General features: G+C 43.1%; 1 protein-coding gene across 1 annotated transcript; it reads left to right on the forward strand.

Annotated features, from left to right (window-relative positions):
• Positions 1 to 2753: 2753 nt before the first annotated feature.
• LOC104555101 (cytochrome P450 2J4) lies at positions 2754 to 17359 on the forward strand. Its single transcript, XM_062006253.1, has 9 exons — positions 2754 to 2936; positions 3782 to 3944; positions 4979 to 5128; positions 6742 to 6902; positions 9368 to 9544; positions 11933 to 12074; positions 15481 to 15668; positions 16333 to 16474; positions 17175 to 17359. The coding sequence occupies exons 1-9, from the start codon at positions 2766 to 2768 to the stop codon at positions 17357 to 17359; spliced, it is 1479 nt and encodes a 492-aa protein (XP_061862237.1). The 5' UTR covers positions 2754 to 2765.
• Positions 17360 to 18022: the final 663 nt, after the last annotated feature.

Below are 18022 nucleotides of genomic sequence, written 5' to 3' on the forward strand. Positions count from 1 at the left end.
TTCCAAATCATAGATGAAGTTTGTTTATATAATAATAGTAATAAGTAAGATCTCTTTACTGTTTGCCTCTGGAGGGAGCTCTAACCAATTTCTTTGAACTTGGTAGGGAGCTCAACTTGGAAATGATGCGCAAGACAACCGTTAAGAGAGGGAGAACACATCTTCACCTTGTCCTGTCTCCTAACGTAGTCACTTCCCAGTTCATCACATTCTGTTTAATGTGCTTTCTTACACTTGAATTTTCAACTTCCCTGCACATTCCTCCTTTCATTTTCTTCCTCTAACAGTGTCACCTCCTGTGAGTATCTTCTAGGCTCACACTGTTTTGCTTCTTAGGCTTTCTTCACTGAAATCTCTCCACCTGTTCTTCTCATCTAACTCCTCTCTGTTGTAACAAATATTTGGCAGATATTCTGATGTCTTCCATCTTCTTTATAATTTTCTCTTGGATGCTCATTTTTTTTCACTCCCTGTTGTAGTTTTAAGCCCAACTGAGAACAAAACACCAGCAGCCACTTGCTCACTCCTCCCCACTGTGGTGGAGTAGGGAACATTACAGATAACAAAGGGCCTCATGGGTTGAGATAAGGACAGTGAGGGATCACTCCCCAGTTATGGTCATGGGCAAAACATTCAATTTGGGGAAAAACAAAATCAATTTAATCTGCTACCAATCAAAATCAGAAACTAGCCACAGTAGGACAATGAGAAATATAAACAACTCTTTAAAAACAGCTTCCTTCCACCCCTGCGCCCCTTCCCCCTTCTTGGGCTCAGATACCTGTTCCCTATTTATCTACCTCCCCTCCTCAACCTTAACTTCTCCATTTCCCCGTGCGAAAGATCAGTGGTCAAAAATGACTTTTCCTTTACAGAAAAAGAATTTAGATGGAAGATCTCTGAATATCTAAAAGGCCAGGGGGGGTACCACATTGATTCCAAATGCAAAATTCGGATAAGTTGGTGAACTTTAAGTAGATTTTGTAACATTACACTGGACATAGAGCACATAGAAGTTATCAGAATTTCATGTTAAAGAGAAATTTTTCTTTATTGATGGAGAGAGTTCAACTAGAAATGAGAGCCTTGAAAAATAAGCTTTTTATTTTCATAGAATCACAGAATGGTAGGGGTTGGAAGGGACCTTTAGAGATCATCTAGTCCAATCCCCCTGCAGAAGCAGGTTCACCTAGATCAGGTCACACAGGAATGTGTCCAGGCAAGTCTGGGAGACCTCCAAGGAAAGAGACTCCACACCCTCCCTGGGCAGCCTGTGCCAGGGCTCCCTCGCCTCACAGTGAAAGACAAACAAACAAAAGGCTTTTTTAAACAAACAAAACTTATGTAGCAACAGAAACATCCTTGTATTGGTTATTACATATTAATGTTATGCTTTGTTGGTAATGAAGTGCAGTTGTTGGAGGCTAATTGACTTGAAAGCCTGGCAATTGTGGGCTGGCAAACTCTATGCTGTTCTTTCTGGATAAGGGTGTTTCACGTCTCAGCACCACAAATCCTATGACACAGTGTCTGTTCTAAATACAAGGCACTTGAAAGAAGCAAGCTCATGTATAAGTTGTCTTGGCAGCTTTTCATTAAGATTAGTGAAAACTAATTTCTTTTACAAGTGTTTTGCTTTCAGAAGATGGGCATTTTTCTGACAGTATTTCAATCTAGATCTGTACCATGGTTGTAACTGTCACTGTTACCCGGTGCTCAGAATCCCTCTCCCATTGTTTTCACGGTCTGATTGCCCACATGTAAACTCCCCTGATGCTGGATTTATACTTCCTGTGTGTGTTAAGGCTTGGCAAAAAGCCTTGGCTACACACTGTGTTTATTCTCAAGGTACCTAGTATGGCACACACATGTCACAACTAGTTCTTGCTGAGGCTCTCTGCTCTGGCTGCAGAACGAGGTACATAGCAGGTTTCTCTCTCTTTTTTTTAAGATGATGTATTTCATACTAGATGTAGTTTCTCCATGTACATGCTTTATTTCTCTGGCAAGCTTTCTGATGATTGCTCAAAATGTCCTTTAGGGTATCCACCTTTATGTCAAGATTGAAAGGCAAGCAAAACCCTTAGTGAAGTTAGCTATTGCACATAGGTTAGGCAAGAAAAAAAGAGTTTATATTAAACCAGTTATGCTTTCAATTAAATCTGAACACCTAGCAAATTTTGCTTTTTGTATTTAGCATTAGAGACTCACATCTAAAGAGAAATGAGAGCTTTTAACTTTTATCAGCCTTTCCATTACTGGGTATACATGGAATTTATATGAAACATTAAAAACTCCCAAGATTTAATACTCACATTTGCATGCTTAATTTGTATGTAGGGCTATTGCTTTTCTAACAGTATTCATGAGATGTTTTGAAGTAGGAGCACAGACCATTCACAGTTGTTTCAGAAAATTAGATGGAGACTTTACATGTAGACAGGGGTATCTGTGATTGTGTGATCTACACTGCCTGGAAAATCTTGGCCCTCGTGTTTTAAGACAACACCATTCCTACAAATCCTGTCATCCATATTTGATAAATATCATCTGAATGAGAAGAAGGAGAGGGGAATGCATCTATTAAATCTGCTTGAGCATGAGAATGTAATGAATGGGACAGAAAGGGAGTGGCAGATAATAAAGAGGGAGGGTTAGGGGCGGGGAATAGTTATTATATGAAATTTATGAAAAAACTGGTTGAGCAACCAGCCTTTCAGTAGACTATTTTCAGTGCAGGTAAGCTGGTAAAAGCAGCTACCAAAATGTTAACAATAAGTCACATTCTTATAGCTTTGGCTGTATTTCTTCTAATTACGCAGTTTTTTAAGCTGCAACGAGTAAAGAGACGGCTTCCTCCTGGACCAGTCCCTCTCCCAGTTTTTGGGACCTTGATACAGCTGAACTTTCAGTTTAATTGTGATCTCCTCATGAAGGTATTTATTTTTGGTTACCTAACTGTTTTAAAGTCTTTGTGATTTTTCTATTTCTCATGTTTTGGATGTGAAAGCATCCTCTCCCCAAACTGCATTGGTAACATTCTGTAATTGTTAAGGAGCCGCTGTGATGTTGCACTCGGTTTGGAACTGCTGGTTTGGTTGGTTGGTAAAATAAGGAAAAGTTACTGCAGCAGAAAGTAGTTTACCAAGGTGAGAAAACTGGTATTGGACGTTCTGAAGATGTGATAGTGTTTTCAGGATTCTCAGACAACTGCAGTGACTTCTGTCACTGATTTGGACAAGGGATGTCAGATACTCCAACCTAATGGCAGGTTGACAGAAAGTGAGGACCTGGGGAGACAGAATGGTCTTGCTCAAGTTCCAGTATCTAAATATGCAAATGAGTCAGGGGAAAGAAAAGAGTAGCTGGTCCTGTCGGTGCAATCTAGTAACTTGTCTGATATTTCTGTGTTCCCTTTGTGCCACTTCACCAGTATAAATGATAGAAACCCTCTTAAAAGAAATTAATAGTTAGAAAATAGCCTTTAACACACGTATCACGGTGAACTAAGCCTTGGCTTATATACAGTTATAAAAGCTACCTAATGTTTCTTGGCATAGATCTGTGTCTTTGAAAAGTTGGAATATTCATTTGTTTTCAGCAGTGAATGCTGGAGCAGACATTCATGTCTCCTCACAGATAATTGTAATCTTGTGGGAAAGATGGAGAACATCATTCTGCCTTAGGGCTTGTCCTGTAATCAGTGTGAAAACAGGTTCATCCTCTGCTTGCAGAGTGTGGGATTTAATCTGTGCTTTCCTGGCTTCTCTCACACCTATAGCTGGCAAAAGTTCACGGCAACATATTCACCTTATGGTTTGGATGTGCCCCAGTGATCATACTGAATGGATATCAAGCAGTTAAAGATGGTATGACCACACACCCTGAAGATGTCTCAGGGAGGCTTGTGTCTCCTTTCTTCAGAGCAATGGCCAAAGGAAAAGGTGAGAATTTCCTGCCATAAATGTTGCACAGAAACATTGTCTTGACAAATTGCAGCTCTTTTGAAGCTTGTAACCACTTCCAAGTGTAGCAGTAGCAGGATCTGTCTGTGAGGAATGACTGCCAGGTGAACTGCAAAGTAGAGAGGATGGAGGTGGGAGGAAAAGATCAGCAAGAGGGAAAAAACCAATCATGCTGCCTTGTGTGAGATATTCACTGGAGCTGATTCAAAGGTGGTGACATAAGGCAGTGGTAGGTTGCACCATAGAGAAGCGGAGGGAGCGCAAAAACATCAGACTTCCTTGTCCTGGGCTTACATCCACTGTTATGCTTTCAGTTGAAGAGTGAGCTTGATGGTGCCATCTTCTTCCCAGTCTCTTCCTTTTGTGTATGTTTTCTTACTCTCACAGCTGCATCTAGAGGTTCAGTGTACTGTTTCAACCTCACTGTATGTTTCACGCTCCTCACCCACAGTGGAAATTCCCAATCCCCTGCTTTTCATCCATTCTGAAACAACCTTTATTGTATGTGGGACCTTGGCTTTTTTTAAAGCAAGACTCATTTTAATTTGAATTTGTTTCAGACATTGGTGATTCTTGTACTGCAATAACGATCCTGTTAATATATGATGTTTCCTTCTTCTGAAGGTGTTTCTCACACAGCCCAAGTGCTGAACTTTTCTGCATTGTGGACAGAAAGTTTTCTCCCTGTCTGTGGACACTTAGCACTCTTTCCCCCTTCCCTTTGTGAGAATCACTGCCCTGGTCAGATGAGCTCCAGGCATAGAAGAGAAGCAGCTGTCAAACATTCTGAGATAACTGCTTGTCTTGAACCAAGCTTAATCCTGCAAGTCCTTGTATTACCCATTTTAGCCCTGCCCACAGGCTTAGATCCCACAGCTGTTCCGCTGTGTGTTTGTGTTCATAGGCAATGCAATAATTTCATTATGTTCTTTGGTTTGGTAAATCTTTTAATGCAGTCTTAGTCTATAATAATGTTAGCATGCTAAAGAGAACTCTTCTTTGAATGGATTCAGGGATTATGTTGGCAACTGGTCACACCTGGAAGCAACAGAGAAGGTTTGCACTGAGGACTCTACGCAACCTCGGTCTGGGGAAAAAAGGTCTGGAGCATCGAGTTCAAGAAGAGGCTCAATACCTGGTCGACCTCTTTAGAAGTATGAAAGGTATCTCTGCAATAAATTCTAATTCATTTTTGTTATTAGTATGGTGTCTTTAGTATATCAACTTCTCTGTCCTGCTCTGAAATCAAGGGCAGCTTTTGTGTGTAGCATCTTTCAGTATCCATGTGGAATGGACTGAAAATGCAAAGACTCCAGCCCTGTGTTTCCAAACCTGATGGGAGATAGTTCTTGTTCAAAGTTACTTACAAAAATTAGTAACATTGGGAATCAAAACTGGAGCTTATTTATTATTTAATGTATTGATGTATTTCGGTTTTTGCCCATTGCCTCACTTGATACCACAGAAAAGTCTAGCTCCATGTTCTTTACTCCCCTTCTACCAGGTACTATATATATTTGAGATACTTCCCTGAGTCTTCTCTCTTCCAGACTAAACAGTCCCAGCTCTCTCAGTCTCCCTTGCATCAGATGCTCCATTCCCCTAATCGTCCTTGTGGCCCTTTGCTCAACTTATTCCAGTATGTTGGTGTCTCTCTTGTGGGGAGCCCAAAACTGGATGTAGCACCCAAATGGGTCTCATCAGTACTGATGGAAGGGGAAGGATCACCTCCCTTGACCCGCTGACAATGCCTTTCCTAATTAAGACCAGGATGACATTGGCCTTCTTTGCTTCAAGGACACATTGCTGGCTCATATACCTTGCTGCTGCATGAAGATATGGGCACATTATCAATGAACTAAGTCTTGTAACACCATTTGTACACACTCTGTAAAGCAGTAACTAGAATCTTGTCTTCATGACAACATTTTACCATGATTGACCCAGTTTGGTGCACTTGAGTTGGATTTCCCAATACTGGTCATTATGCAAAGGCACAGTAAATCAGAACATGCTGTGGCTAGCATTGTATCAAAGTAATTAAATCTGCCCCAATTCTGTGGTTTAAGAACTGGTAGAGATTGAGATCTGACCACATGTGCAGGCAATAAAAAGCCTAGGACAAGAAGCTGCTAATCGGAATCACGTGTTGGACAGTTGCATGGGTACCTGCATAAATACAGGTGTTTGTAGTCACTTATTCTGGAGTAAAACAATAACTTTCTTTGGATTGGGTTTTCAAGTAATTGCTTTAAAAGTAGTTATTTTAGTGTTGACACAATCAGCTGAAAGGAGTTTACATCATTTTATCTGCCTGGAGGATGTACATCTCTAGCAAAGTCAGACCAAACATTTTAGCCTTGCATGTATTTATGTCCTTGCTTAACAAGGCTACCACTCTTCTTATGGTTCTCTCCTCAGATTCACTTAGATCAGAGTGTTACCAGTCTTTCCCATGCTTGAGATTTGTTTTGAATTGACCAGACAGCAAATTTGTGTTTATTTTTTTTTCTTACCTCCAAATTTGCTCTGCCATATTGCAAAACATTTCACACATCTGGTGCTTCTTTTGGGTGGGTGCCACATATCTTTGGGTTATAGGATTGCACCATGGTTGTGAAGAATCAGTTTGATGCCATAGTGTCGTAAGAAGATTGTTGCTTCTCTGTGAAATGCACTTGCTTTCTTGAAAGTTCTTTGGATAACTGTAATGTCCTCTCATTTGACTAAAGCAGAGAGCAGACATTAACAGTGATGTTTGTGGTCATGTTTGCAGGGAAACCCTTGGATCCTTCTTTCTCTCTCTTTCATTCCATCTCAAACGTCATTTGTGCCGTTGTCTTTGGACATCGCTTCTCCAGAGAGGATGAAACCTTCTGTGAACTGATTAGAGCCACAGAGCAGATATTCAAATTTGGAGGCAGCTTTATTCATTGTGTAAGCAAATGACCTGTTTGGTTTTTTTTTTCCTGAATAAGACAGAAAATGTGAAATACAGACTCAAGAGGGAACTGTAGGCAGAAGTTGCAGAGGCAGGGCTGCAATCTTCCCACTTCTGGATACCGAGGGTGTTCAGTATTTGGTAGAAAATGAACATTGCTGCATCCACTTCCCTGTCTCCTAACTGGATTCCATGCTGCCAGGTACTGAACAGGAGAATGCTGAGAACTGGACCCTTCCAGAAACAGAGGAAGAATTTTGGCAGGACTGGTAGCCAGGAAGGTATATGAGCTCAGTTCCTGTGTTTAATGTTGACAGCTAAATTCCACTTACAGTTAGGGTGCCGTAGGAGCTGGTAAGTGCATGCATTTGAGAGTAGAAGTGCATGTAATCTGGGCAACCATATGTGATCAGGCAGACCACAGTTATAGGTAAGGCTTCTGAACAGATTTTGAAAGGAATAAACCCCCAAAACAACAGAGATGGAACTAAACAAAAAGGATGTGAAGGTATATGTGAATTTACCAAGGACTAGACTATTACCTCTGTGTGAGAATCAGATATCTGACAATAAGAACTGATTTACCAAAAGGATAGAAGGCTACTCGTTAATGACTTTGCTGAGGGAACAGGGGGCACTGTCAGGAAGTTTGCTGATGGTACCAAACCAGGGGCAATGGCTCACACACCAGAAGGCTGTGCTGCCGTTCAATGAGATCTGGACAGGCTGGAGAGTTGGGCAGAGAGAAATCTAATGAAATTCAACAAGAGCAAGGGTAGAGTCTTGCATCTGGGAAAGAATAAACCACGTACCAGTACAGGCTGCGGAATGAACTGTTAGAGAGTAATGTAGAGGAAAGGGACCTGGGGGTCTTGGTGGGCAGCAGGATGAACATGAGCCAGCAATGTGCCCTCGTGGGCGAGAAGGCCAATGGCATCTGGGGTGTGTTAGAAGGGCTGTGGGCAGGAGGTCGAGGGAGGTTCTCTTCTTCCTCTGCTCTGCCCTTGTGAGACCACATCTGGAATATTGTGTCCAGTTCTGGGCCCCTCAGTTCCAGAAGGACAGGGAGCTGCTGGAGAGAGTTCAGTGAAGGGCCACAAAGATGATTAAGGGACTGGAGCACTTCCCTCCTGATGAAAGGCTGAGGGAGCTGGGGCTCTTCAGCTTGGAGGAGACTGAGGGGTGACCTCATTAATGTTTACAAATACATAAAGGGCAGATGTCAGGAGGATGGAGCCAAGCTGTTCTCACTGATGTCCAGTGATAGGACAAGGGGCAATGGGTACAAGCTCGAACAGAAGAGGTTCCAAAGAAACATGGGGAAAAACTTCTTTCCTGTTCAGGTGAGGGACTGGTGGAAGGGGCTGCCCAGATGCATTGTGGAGGCTCCTTCTCTGGAGACGTTCAAAACCCACCTGGATGTGTTCTTGTGTGACCTACTCTAGGTGGTGCTGCTCTGGCAGGGGGTTGGACTGGATGATCTCTTGAGGTCCCTTCCAGCCCTTGACATTCTGTGATTCTATGATACTTTATCTAATTCAGCCAGACTCCAGTGAACACCTCATAATGTTCTTTCTGTGGTCTAATTAGAAGAGTACGAGAAGAGGTCAGCAAAACAAGGGTGAGAAAGGACAGAACTTCTGCTGAGAAATAAACACTAGGATTGTTTTTTCTAGCAGGAAAAGAACCAATAAGAGAAAATACACTGCAGAACAATCCATACAAATTACCCAGACCTAAACATAGGCTGAAAATCTGAATGGGCTTTCTATCAGAAAGTAGAAAATAGCTAGACTTAGGCCAGACTTTCCAAAAAAACAGAGAGAAGGATAAAATCAACCTGTTTGTGTCAGCTAACCCCTTCTTTTCTAGAGAAAAGCACTCAGGAATTGTCAGGTAGCTGTTCCTCAGCTTTTCTGGGCTTCAGCTGTTCAAGTTTCCCTGAGGAGCCTGGAGAGCTCGGTCAGCAGAGGGCACCCTATGGGGTGTTCCAGAGTCCGGGCACCAACCGCTGGCAGCTGGCCTCTGCTCTGGGTTCTGTCTGCTGCTTTTCGCACACCCTGGTGAGGAGGGTTTGCAACAGCTTTGCTTCCTCCTTCCTGATATTCTCCACTGGAGGGCAGGATCTCACTTTTTATAGGTCTGAGTATCCATTGTAACTGAATACAAGAACTGAATAGCTGAGTAAATTAATACAGTTCATTCTAATTGTAATCATTCTAACCAGGCTTGTGGCTGAGCTGAAAGACACAACTCTGAATCTTACCATCAACACAGCTAGAAACTTCATAGGATACTGGTTCACAACTTGAAAATATGAGCATAACCTTTGCCACAGTAATTGACTGGTGATGCCAAAGCCATCTGCTGACATGAATGTTACCTTCTCCTTTTAGTAGGCCTAAAATGCTTTTTCTAGTGGTAGAGACTTAATGGTACCTCTTGTCTGTCACTCCCACAGCTGTATGAAATCTTCCCCTGGCTGATGTGCCGTCTCCCCGGCCCTCACAAGAAGGCCTTGTCTTGCTATGATGTCCTGAGCTCTTTCACAAGGAGAGAAATCAGGATGCACGTGGAGCGTGGGATACCTGACGAGCCACAGGATTTCATTGACTTTTACCTGGCTCACATTGAAAAGGTAAGTGTTCTTTTCCTTGCCTGATGGAACATTCACAGAGAATAAGGTGAAATGAATCATTACATCATCCAGTCTGAGCCTTTCTATCACAATCTGTAACCTTTTGTAGGCATCCTAATGTGAATCCAGTAACCAGGGGTTTGCTAAATCCTCTCTAATTACTGATAAGCTGCACACTTTGCAATTCTTTCATTAAAGGGCAGGTTAATAAACTGCACTATTATCTCATTGGCACAAACCACAAAACGATTCAAGGCCCACAGCAAAGAACACTGAATTTCTAAGTGGACCATAAGAGAACTGAGAATGTCTTGGGGAGACAGACTGGGATGTTCTGGCTATAGGATATTTGGCTGGGAATGGATTTTCAAGAGAGGCTGCTGCTAGAGAACAGTTGGATGTTTGGGAGCATTTTGTGGGGAAATAATCTAGGAACCATCAGAATTTCAGACAAGGCTGGAGAAGAGGAGAGTGCCAGGGCCAGTGAAGTTTCAAACAGACAAAGGGAACTGGGACAAACAAGAGCATTTTGGGCAGGCAGGCATAGTAGAGGGATGTGGGAATCTGTAGGGTTTTGAAAGGCTGGAGGAGGATTCTATAAGCTGTGAGTGGGGACACATCTCTCCCTTTTCTAGACATTACCAGGATCACTTTTTCTTTATCTGAGTCTCTTGGCACCTGGATACTCCCTGGACTCCCTGGACCAGCAACTGCTCTTTCCCTTCCTTCTACCTCCACCTAATCACTCTTTCTTTCTCCTCTTCTGCACTGCAGGAGACCATATTCCTCCTCTTGTTCTGCTTGGTTAAAGGAAGGAAAAGGAAGAAGGGGAGGAAGTTGCAAGATATACTGGTGTTACTTTGGGGTGACAAGGCAAGAGTGGCTCAGAGAGCCAGAGGAGATATCTGAGAGTGAGGTATCCTTGCAGCCCCTGGAGAAGTGAGCAGTGACTGCTGCTCCTGGGTGGCTGTGCTTCCCTGCAGGCATAGCCACTGCTCCTCAACCTTCCTTCAACCTGTCAGGCTGTTGGCACCCATCCTGCACCCCATGGCACAGTCAAAACGGGTCTGCAGCCTGGCCCTCTGCCTTTTGTCCTTCCTGAGCTGGGTCTGCTGCCATGCTCACTCACACTGCAGAGATCTGCACTTAGGGAGGAATGTCAAGGAGCTATTTCTGTTAGCCACCTCTTGAGTCTTTTAGCACATGTCTTATCAATACTTTGTAGTGCTTGGCTTTTATATTATTGTGGGGAAGAAAAGCAACTATCTTGTAATATTGTCATTGTCATCCAAGCTGGTGATCCTATCAAAGAATCACCTCTGGTTTTCTTGCCAGCATCAATTTTCTATATCACAATGAATAGCATTAACTTGCATTTCTATCTGTCAAAGCTTTATTAATTAATTCCCATATCAGCTGCCATGTTTTTCTGTCCAGGGTGGATGTCAGCCTAACTGGCATCTAGTTCCTTGGATCCTTGTGGTTTAATTTTTTTCATACTGGCACAATATTAACACATCTGGCTTTCCAAAGCATTTCACTGCTTCTTTCACTTCTGCTCAAAGGTTTACGAGACTTGAACATCAGTGGACCAGAAATTGTTTCAGTGAGCTGCTCTGGGACTCTGATGGGTGGAAATCATCCAAGTTTGTTTATTAAAAAAGTTGAACTGTCTGTAAAAGAGACACAGGGGCAATACAATGATAATACAACAGAGGAAACCATTCTTCCCACATTCCAATTGCTCCACTGCCAAAAAAAGGTTCAAGACTCCTGAGCATGAACTCCCTACATTTAGACAATGAATTCCCCCAAACCATAACAATATTCTTTCATGATTTCAGCATATATATATGTGCTCTCATGCTTCTAACTGCAAACTATAAAACCTCAGAGCAGCTGTATGTGTGTGTTGTGGCCTGGTAGTGGAGAAGAAGCCTGAATGCCACAGGTTAGGGGATTTGACAGCCCAGAGTTCAGTACCTGCTCACTGCATTGCTTGGTAGAAAAACTAAGTGATGGAATATGACTTCAGGTGTAAAGAATAACATGGTGGTACACATCTTCAGAGGAATGTTCGCTTATGGAATGTTTACTTATGGAACATTCTAAAGGTCTGTTTGCACAAGTAAGCCAACAATCTTTTTTTCTGTGGAGAACATGTGATTTAGGTTCTTGATTAAGAGTGGAGTAAACATGCCTTGTCTGTTTGTGAAACGTGAGCTTCTTGTATTGATAATCATCTTTGGTATCTAATATTCTCCATCCATCTCTCTGCATTGTACTGAACACACTGCAGCTTGGAATCAGTGACAAAATCACATTTAAAGCTATTCTGAGTTTTCTGACTTTCCTGTATAAAGCTCTGTTTTCTCATGTCATTTGCAGTCCAAAAATGAACCCAGGTCTACATATAATGAAGAAAACATGGTTCATTCTATCAATGACCTTTTCTTGGGTGGATCAGAGACAACAAGCACTACTTTAAACTGGGGTCTGCTCTACATGGTGGCATATCCAGACATCCAAGGTGAGTGGATAGGCATGTCACAAACATCACTCATGCAACAGAACAGCCAAAGCATAATCACAGAATCACAGAATGGTGGGGATTGGAAGGGACCCCTAGAATTCATCCAGTCCACTCCCCTGCTAAAGCAGGTTCCCCTTAATCAGGTCACACAGGAACATGTCCAGGTGGGTTTGGAAACCTCCAGAGCAGGAGCCTCCACACCCTCCCTGGGCAGCCTGTGCCGAGGCTCCCTCACCTCAGCACCAAACAAGTTTTCCCATATATTTAAGTGGAACTTTCTGTGTTCCAGCTTATGTCCATTACCCCTTGTCCTGTCACTGGGCACTGCAGAAAAAAGTGGCACCCCATCCTCCTGACCCCCACCCTTTAGGTACTTATCACGGTTGATGAAGTGTCTCATCAGTCTTCTCACAGATTTCATGGCTCACAGATTATCGCTAGATTCTGGTACCTGGCTCATGGCCCATGGACCTTTTTGTACTGGTAGATGTGTGCTAGGCAGCATTGTTGGATCCAGAGTGCTTGTGTACAAGCTCTTACCACAGTCACAAGCACAGGGCAGTTCCCAGAAAGAGTTAAAAGTCTGAGAAGTATGGGTACTTAGAGGTGGTTGTGGCTGATGGAGATGGAGAAGTTGAGGTCTTTGGGGAAATGAGGATTGTGGTGGGGTGGGCAGTGAGGTAAGACGACTGGAGTTGCCTTTTGGGAAGCCAAAGGATTTGCAAGCATAATCCTCAAAGAAGCAGTGGCCACTGCTTCAGCCATCAGTGAGGTGCTGATGGTCCTTCAAGAAACTGAATTGGGTTCTCTCTTAGTCATTAAGGTGACAGATGGCCTAAAATAATTAACCAGAAACTAATGTGTGATAGTAGGGATGCCACTCTTTGGAAACTTGCTTCAATTCTGCTTTGTGCTGTTGAGTATCTGTGATGGGAGATGACTACAGAGAGTCCTGCCCTTTGTGCTCTGTGGGTCAGAGTAGTAGCAAAGATAATCACCTAAAGGTCAACTGGCAACTTTGACTTTGTGTCAGTCGGTCCATTTATGATCCCAAGGTATCAGGGTATCTATTTAATCTGTGATTAAATTAACTTTGTGATGTATTTGAGGTTCTTGCAACAGAAATGATTCCAGTTGAGAGGGAAGTGTGGTGGCTCATCTGCTACATCTATGTACATCTAAGTAGTTTGTTTTTAAGTCCAGTTTTTAGGTAATCATCAAATGCTTTCATAGAGCACTCAATGAAAACTAAAGAAAGAAAGATCTGTCCTGTTGGACATCAGAAATCTCATTGTTAAATAGCAGAACATGTGCAAATATCTAGAGGAGAACAGGGTTTTCAACAGAGGAGAGAAATGAGGATAAGAATATATTGCTCAACAAGGCCTACTTACTTCATCTCATAGTATTGCATGTTTGTTATCACCTAATGTGATTAAGGCTTTGAAAGCACTGACTCAACTAATAATTTTATTGTTTTGATGTAACACCTTGAACAGACTTGGAAAAGCAGGGTGTGTGCAGAATGATGCTTGCCAGGCTGCTTGAGTCATGCATTGCATTCAGACTCTCCTGACATCAGTATACTGGTGGGTTCTTTTTGAACCCATTCTGTGCCTTATGGAAAAGTTTGGCCTTTTGTCCAATTGCTGAATTGGGCTCCTCTTGCTCTCTGAGCTACTGGAACAGAGATGCATCTTTATGCTAAGGCACTGACATGATCACTTCAAACTATGATGTGGGATCCTCAAGTAGTTGTGCTTGATTTTGCAAGTGAGTTCTTCATAGAAAGAAATTTACTTTACTTAAAAATCTTTCAGGATCTACATTTTAAATTCTGTAAGGTGCTTAAGTTTCTGTTCCCAGGGTCCTACCTTAGTTTTGTGAGGGTCTGCTGGCAGTCACTGAGCAGGCTTGATGGGAGTGGGCACAAACTGATCAATGCAGAATGGGCTTTCCTGCATGTTAGTGTTGCTTTAAGAGCATATAAAAAAACCCCCAAACCCAGGATCATTTGTTAGAATCACAGAATGGTGGGATTGAAAGGGACCTTTGGAGATCATCTAGTCCAATTCCTCTGCTAAACCAGGACCACCTAGATCAGGTCACACAGGAACGTGTCCAGATGGGTCTTGAAGATCTCCAAGGAAGGAGCCTCCACGCCCTCCCTGGGCAGCCTGTGCCAGGGCTCCCTCACCTCAACAGTAAAATAGTTCTTTCTTATGTTTAAATGGAACTTCTTGTGTTCCAGCTTCATCTCATTACCCCTTGTCCTGTCACTAGATACAATAGAAAAAAAAAAGTGCTGCCCCAACCTCCTGACACCATTTAGATATTTGTAAATGTTAATGAGATCCCCCCTCAGTCTCCTCCAGACTAAACAGCCCCAGTTCCCGCAGCCTTTCCTCATAAGGAGGAATCTTCAGTCCCCTGATCATCTTGGTGGCCCTGCACTGGCCTCTCTCCAGCAGTTCCCTGTCCCTCTTGAGCTGAGGAGCCCAGAACTGGACACAGGACTCCAGATGAGGCCTCACCAGGGCAGAGTAGAAGGGGAGCAGAACCTCCCTTGACCTGCTGGCCACAATCTTCTTAATACACCCCAGGATGCCATTTGCCTTCTTGCCCATGAGGGCACGTTGCTGGCTCATGGTTAGTTTATCATCAACCAGCACTCCCAGGTCTCTGCAAAGGTGCTCTCCAGCAGGTCAAGCCCCAGCCTGTCCTGGTGCAGGGGGTTGTTCCTCCTCAGGTGCAGGGCTCTGCACCTCTGGAAATCTAAAGCATTTTTATTGCATTTATAAAAGAAATGTTACACTTTTGCTAATGCTCCCAGCACTCCTGTGCAATACAGAATTAAAAATCATGCTGTTCTTGATCAAAAAGCAGGCACCAAGAAGCACACTGGGTTTTTTCAAAGGTGTTTGGACATTCTAGCTGGCACTGCATCACTTAACAGACAGCCTACGTAAGAACCATTTCCTTTTAATAGGAATTAAGCTTTTAAGGCCCAGATTCACCAGGCTTAAATCCCAGAGGTCTGAGAGCTTAGTGGTTCTGTCTGTAGCTGCCTGAGGCATCTAGCCAAAAGCAAACAGAAAGATAAAGCAGTTATCTCTCATTTAAGTGTTAGTAAGGCAACTCTCAGAGAATTTTAAGTTTTTGAGCAACAGATGTCTTGTCTTAATCTACAATCAGATCCCTTCAGACCCAGAAGTAGAGCCCCCATATGTTTATACTATTGGATCACCCTGCTACTTTTGTTTTCTTGAGAATAGGGCCTTTCATTTTTACATTGATTTTGTTGCTGTTCTCATGGTTCTAAATGAGAAACATCTTTGAAAATGGAATTAGGGTAAATATTTGAGACATCTCCCCACCTGAAATGGTGACTCTTTCTCCACAGAGAAAGTGCAGAAGGAGCTGGATGCTGTTGTGGGTCCCTCCCGGTTAATCTGCTACGAGGATCGGCGAGAGCTGCCCTACACCAACGCCGTGGTGCACGAGATCCAGCGCTTCAGCAACATTATCTCTGTTGGCATGCCCAGGGTGTGTGTGAGGGACACCACCGTGCTCGGCTTTCCCCTCAAAAAGGTGCAGATACAGTTTCTCAGTTGCTACAGACCCTTCCTGCATCAGTAGAACAAGATGTGGGTGCAAATCTGTTTCTGCCAGGGTTTTCTCCTCAACATCGGTGGGGTTGGATCCCTCTGGGTCATTAGCCTGAATGGGAACAAGGACATGAAACCATCTGAATGGAGTGAGACAGCTCTTGGGAGAGGGGGTTACCAGTAGTAGATGGATGGAAGCTATGAAAGGAAAGGGTGAAGAGGGGATTTTAGTGAGAGTTCCTACAAACCAATGAAGACACAACCTTAGAGACTGATACTGAAGGATACTGTGATCGATTCCAGTGCTGACAAGGCACTGCAAAGATTTCTGACTGACTTTTTGCCTTCAGAAAGCCTGTAAAAGACCTAGGGAAAAGCATGAAGGTTTGTAGCTAGCTTTTGTCAAAGACTCAATCACAGAATCTTTTGATGTTACAAGGGAAAATGGGTTTAGCTACATTTTGTTGACACAACCACTTCCCCTGTCAGGCTTGGGCTGATGTTCTGAAACAAAAGACTCCATTTCCTCCCCCAGTTCCCACTGGGGAAATGTGTCAGTGACAAACACTGAACCCTGAAGGTGACCTGCTCTGGCTGCTTGGGGAGCACTGGCAGCCAGAACTGAGTTGGTATTCTTCTCCTTTCAGGGCACTGTGGTTTTTCCAAACCTTGCTTCATCTTTGTATGACCCAGAGCAGTGGGAAACGCCTCGACAGTTCAACCCTGGTCACTTCTTGGATAAGGATGGGAACTTTGTGAGCCAAGAAGCCTTCTTACCATTCTCAGCAGGTAAACTTGTGTTGTCGATCCTGACAGCACAAACCTTACTGTTTTGGACTGGGACTGTAGAATTGAGATGTCTGTTAAAAGCCTATTGGTCATTCATTTTAAACCTCTTTGTGGAAAGCAGCAATAAAATCAACGTGATTATTTTCAGTAATGTTTCCCAATCCACATATAAACTATTTATTCTACTGAGCAAATAATAACATGGAAAATCAGAGATGTCCTGACAAATGTGTACATCTAACTTGCTCTATTTTTGGAAGGAAATTCTCTGCCCATGATTATGGTTATTGATTTCTGGCATGCATTTCAACACCAGACATACATTTGGAAAGTATTTGCAAGCAGCTGTGCTGATGCTTTGTGCATACAAAACTGGAGCACGACATGTCCCAGGAAGAGCAAGTCCTTATTCTTCATTTACATAATGGAACAAACTCCTCTAAAATTGTCAATCAAATGAAGATGAGGTTTTTGAGGTAACTGAAGCAAAACTCAGAGCCCAAGGGCTGCACAGTTATCTATAGCTGCAGATTGGATTCTTCAAACGCAGAATTACATGAAGTATTTTTTCATTGATTGCATTAAGCCCTGAAGAAATTCTGCATGCAGCAAAAATACCTTTGCTTTGCCTGAGGATGGGTACAATTGCTTTTGAGGTCAGGGTAATTTATTCACCGTCCTTCCCCTCTTCCCTCTGCAGGGCACCGTGTGTGTTTGGGGGAGCATCTAGCCAGGACAGAGCTCTTTATTTTCTTTGCCAGCCTGCTGCGAGCATTCACCTTCCAGCCCCACCTTCCAGAGGGGGTGACCAAGATCAACATAGAGCCCATTTTTGGGGGCACGCTGCAGCCTCACCCCTACCAAGTTTGTGCCATCCCACGCTAGGCTGGGCACGTGCAACATGTCACAGACCATCCATCCACCAGCCTTATCTACTTTGCTTTATGTCTGCCTTGAGGCCATGCAACTTTTCTCTTGTCTTGGATATGAATTTCTGCTCCAAAAGCCACCCTGGGTCTCCAGTAGATGATGTTATAACCCTGCTACCTGCTCTTGAAGGTGATTTGGGTTTTTTTGGTGAAAGATCTTTTGATCTGGAAGGTACTCTAATACTCAGCCACAAGGGTATCAAGCAGATGCTGTCTGGCCTGGCAGACTTCAATCTGGCATGCTGGTGAGCAAAGGACAAGACTGTGACAGACTTCAAGAATTGGTTTGTTATCTGCAAGTTGTCTTGTTTTCAAAAACAATGCTGTTTGGAAAAAAACCGTATCTGGAAAATTCAGCCTCTTTTCATTACTGTCATCACATAGAACATTTCAGTCAGCTTTTTGTTGATGGTCACTAATAAAAGATCTGAAAGAAAAAGATAACTGGTTTTATTTACAGATAACTCACAGTTCAATGGGACTTTCTAGATTTGAGGCAGCAGAATATGCATAAGGCTTCTTTAAATCTGTCAGAGGACAATTGGTTTGGGTCCAGAAGACAAAAAGCACAGGCTGAAACTTGGTGAAGAGTGAAATACAGGAAGAGGATTTGTTTTAG

This window comes from Colius striatus, chromosome 12 (genome assembly GCF_028858725.1).
Source record: "Colius striatus isolate bColStr4 chromosome 12, bColStr4.1.hap1, whole genome shotgun sequence".
Classification (NCBI taxonomy): domain Eukaryota; kingdom Metazoa; phylum Chordata; class Aves; order Coliiformes; family Coliidae; genus Colius; species Colius striatus.

Coding starts and splice junctions, on each gene's coding strand:
- LOC104555101 (XM_062006253.1), top strand. CDS start 2,766: ATGTTAACAATAAGTCACATTCTTATAGCTTTGGCTGTATTTCTTCTA. Junction 12,075..15,480: donor GGCATATCCAGACATCCAAG/GTGAGTGGATAG, acceptor CTTTCTCCACAG/AGAAAGTGCAGAAGGAGCTG. Junction 15,669..16,332: donor TCGGCTTTCCCCTCAAAAAG/GTGCAGATACAG, acceptor TTCTCCTTTCAG/GGCACTGTGGTTTTTCCAAA.